This window comes from Empidonax traillii, unplaced genomic scaffold (assembly GCF_003031625.1).
Source record: "Empidonax traillii isolate 1590-97213 ecotype Southwest subspecies unplaced genomic scaffold, ASM303162v1 scaffold1867:size59521, whole genome shotgun sequence".
Classification (NCBI taxonomy): Eukaryota; Metazoa; Chordata; class Aves; order Passeriformes; family Tyrannidae; genus Empidonax; species Empidonax traillii.
In genome coordinates, this window is record NW_020957060.1 from 3,121 (window position 1) to 6,490 (window position 3,370).

The window sequence follows — 3,370 nt, forward strand, 5'->3', positions numbered from 1 at the left end:
CCACCTTCCAGCCTGCGCATTGGATTTTTTAGGTGAGACACAGTGTGCGCGGAACTGAGCCCACCCTTTAATCCTGAGGTTCATCTGCCGGGGCCAAGCGAGCTTGGACGGTGGCAGCGAGGTCCTCAGGACGTAGATGGATTGCCTTACGGGCTAACGAGCTCCATCTGCCCGGGGAGGGGCCCCGACTGGGAACCGAACCCGAGTCTCTGCAGTGACAGCGCCGCGTCCTTAACCACTAGACCACCAGGGGCTCCCACCAAACAACATTGCTGCTTAAAAAACACCACTGCTCCCTCTGCTGAGCTCTGCCCTCTTCATAGACACTCATGATAGACAAAGAAGGAAATGCGTGGATAATCAATCCATAATGCCAGGCTGACATGCTACAAAAAGTCATGCAGCAAGCATGATGTCTTACATCTGACTGGTATCAAAATGTGTCAGCTGAGAGGCCAGAAAAGTATCACAATTGGTTTTCATGGAAAAGACCATTACCAGCCACCTAGGAAACCCAGTTTCTGTATCTGTCCCACACCTGTAACCACAGGTTACAGTTTTCCTTTGAGTGAGCTCAAAGGAAAAAAAAAACACACCAATTATTAAATAATGACAGAACAGCATTGTCATTAATTTGAGATAAAATTAGTTACCCAAGAAAGGGTGTTTGAGGATAATGTTTTCACAGTACTCTGCAAATGCAAGGGCTTACAAACTGTACATCACAAGAAAAGTACTCACAATGTTCCTCATGTGTTTCAACATTATTGTCAGGCGTGTGTTCTCGTAGGATATCACTAACTGTACACCAGGCTTATGACCAATTGACTGAGGACCTGAAAAAGGCCAGATAGTTTGATTTTTTAGTTAACAGCTCAGAGGAAGTAGATCTGTTAAATACTGAAGTACACATGAACTAATATATAAAAAGAACCTTTTGCATTTTTAAATCAGGGATGAAATTAGGACATGGGTAAGGAGTGTGATGGAAGAAAGTGGTCTGATATGCAGTGCTCATTTTCTTTCCTGTTTATGAACTGAAAGTAAGATTTTTTGTTTTCTAATTGCCATCAATCTGAAATTCAGTGGGAAATTTATGCTTGAGTGACAAATAATTGAGGTGGTTTTTTTTGGCAGTCATTGATGACACTATTCACTATTGATGCAATTCTTGTCTGGCTAAAACCACTGGATTTTTTTTTTTTTCAGTTCCCAACAGAACGGGAAAAAAAAGAAAAAAAAGGAAAGAAAAAAGAGCAAGTTTCCAGACTAGTTCCAAAACAAATTAGGGAAACAACATCTACATCTATCATATATAAATTCTCCCTTTCTCATTCTGTACTTTTACTGTTCCAGGCTGTTTTTCATGCAACCCATTGCCTTCACAGATTTTTCTACTAAAATGCACTTGAAGAGCTTGATTCCACTCCCACTGAAAAAAACATTTTTCATTTTCCAGGCAACAAGGATCAGTCTCATAATGCAGAAGAAATGACTAAGCATGTCCTGTTCCATCTTTCTGCTGGAGGCACTGAGCCAGCTGCCCTCACTGCCAAAAAGGTGTGTCCTTGAAGCTGGGTAAGTAAGGTGGTTTACCTGCCCTGCAGAGACAGGAAAGAAAATACAGGTGCCTTTTACCACCAGGTAGTGGTGAACACAACCCCTCCTCAATATCTTTCTGATCTTCTTATTTGGCAGTGTTTCACCTGAGCAGGGTGGACATGAGCCATTTTGCACCACCTGGTCTGAGACCTGAGGTTCTCCCTACACGGTCACAATCAAAGACAGTGCAGATACTGCCTGTGTGAAGTGGCCTGGTTTCACTTATGCAAACAGGGCTTCACTTAATTAGACCAAAGCTGTATTACAACCAATATTGTGTATTTACTGCACTTGAAAAAGTAAGAACTCAGTCCTGCTAACCTAATGACAAACAGTGACGTCTCATGAGCTGGGCTCTGATCTCCTGCCTCCCCATTAAAAAGAAGTAGCTGAGCTTGAGACCTCAGTCAGAGAAGTCCTGCTCCCCTGCAAGCACCTTGGGATCTGTCACTGACACCCCACCCTTAAACCCACCACAGGGTGAGATAATGACAGGAGACAAGACAACATGGTGGCAATTAATTCTTTAAATGGAAACAAGTTCTGAGAAGCAGAAGGAGTGAGACAGGACGATGAAAATGAAAGAACAACCATCACGCACGAGGGCTACGCACTGTCAGCAAGAGGCTTTCCAGAGAGCATCAGGACTGTTGACCTTCAGTAGCAGGCAGGGTTCTCTCATCTCCCTTCCAGCCCCAGCAGACACCTGTGCACTCTCTGTCTCACTCTTGCTCTCCCTTTCCCACACGTGCACCAGAGCTCGCACAGCCAGCATTGCGAGAGCAAGAAATCCAACTCCCCCTCCTCAGCCTCTCCTCTCGGAGGGGAACTTACAATGAATAAGCCACACCGGCTGTATTTTTCTGAAGAAACCAAATGTGTAACCTCTGGAGTGAACAGAGGCTAAAATAACTGCTAAGCAGACGGAATGACAGCGGTGTCATGTACTACTGACAGCCAGAGCACCAGTGCAACTGCCTTTTATCTTAAGGAAAGGAATTAAAATGAACTAAAAATAACACAGTATATACATGCAACTGCCATCATATAATTTTTTCAGGCAGCCTGGATACCAACACTTCTGAGTTTCTGATGTTTGGAATGGAATTTGAGAATATGAACCCATCTCCAATTTCTTCCCTTTAGAGATTACAAAAATACATTTTTAATCACATCCTAATTAAAGAAGGGCCCGAAACACTCCTGAAGAATTGAAATCTTACAAAGAAATCACTAAGCTGGGACTCAGAACAGTGAGTTGCAGCTCTTCATTTGTTATTCTCCCTTATGAACCTTGACGAATCACTTGGCAAGACTGTACCCTATTTCATTTCTTGTGGTATGCAAATAAGAAGAGGGAGGGATAGGGAATGAAAACTCCATAAACCACACAATGCTGAGTTTTTTCCAGAGTAAGAAGAAGCCCTTAAAAATCATTTCCTCCTCTCTTCATGCAAAGTCACTTTACCTTTTTTTTTTTTTTTTAAGCTTTGAGTCTTTTTGCCTTTTAGTTGCAACAGGAAATGTAGAATTCTAGACCATTACACACAGTATAACACAAGGGGAGTTGTGTTTTAGTGTAAGGGAACATTTGTGGGGCTCTGTTAATTTGTGAATTGCAGTGACTCACCCTAAGCAGTTAAGCATTTCAGAGGCTAAATTATGTCATCAGATCCAGCTGATCCCTGTGCCTTCTCCCTCCTACCAGCACTACCAATGCCTTTTTTTTGCATTACTTAAGTTTTACAGTGTAGTGCTTTTATCCAGC

The 3,370-nt window shown here is 42.7% G+C and overlaps 1 protein-coding gene across 1 annotated transcript in view; it reads right to left on the bottom strand.

Moving 5' to 3' along the window:
• Positions 1-741: 741 nt before the first annotated feature.
• Positions 742-3,370, bottom strand: part of LOC114071145 (phosphatidylinositol 4-phosphate 3-kinase C2 domain-containing subunit gamma-like) — a gene marked incomplete at both ends in the record, with an annotated part of 48,168 nt that continues 45,539 nt past the window's right edge. The window contains one exon of the mRNA XM_027908849.1: positions 742-836. Within this exon, the coding sequence (XP_027764650.1) occupies positions 742-836 (95 nt within the window). The remainder of the gene's footprint in view (positions 837-3,370) is intronic.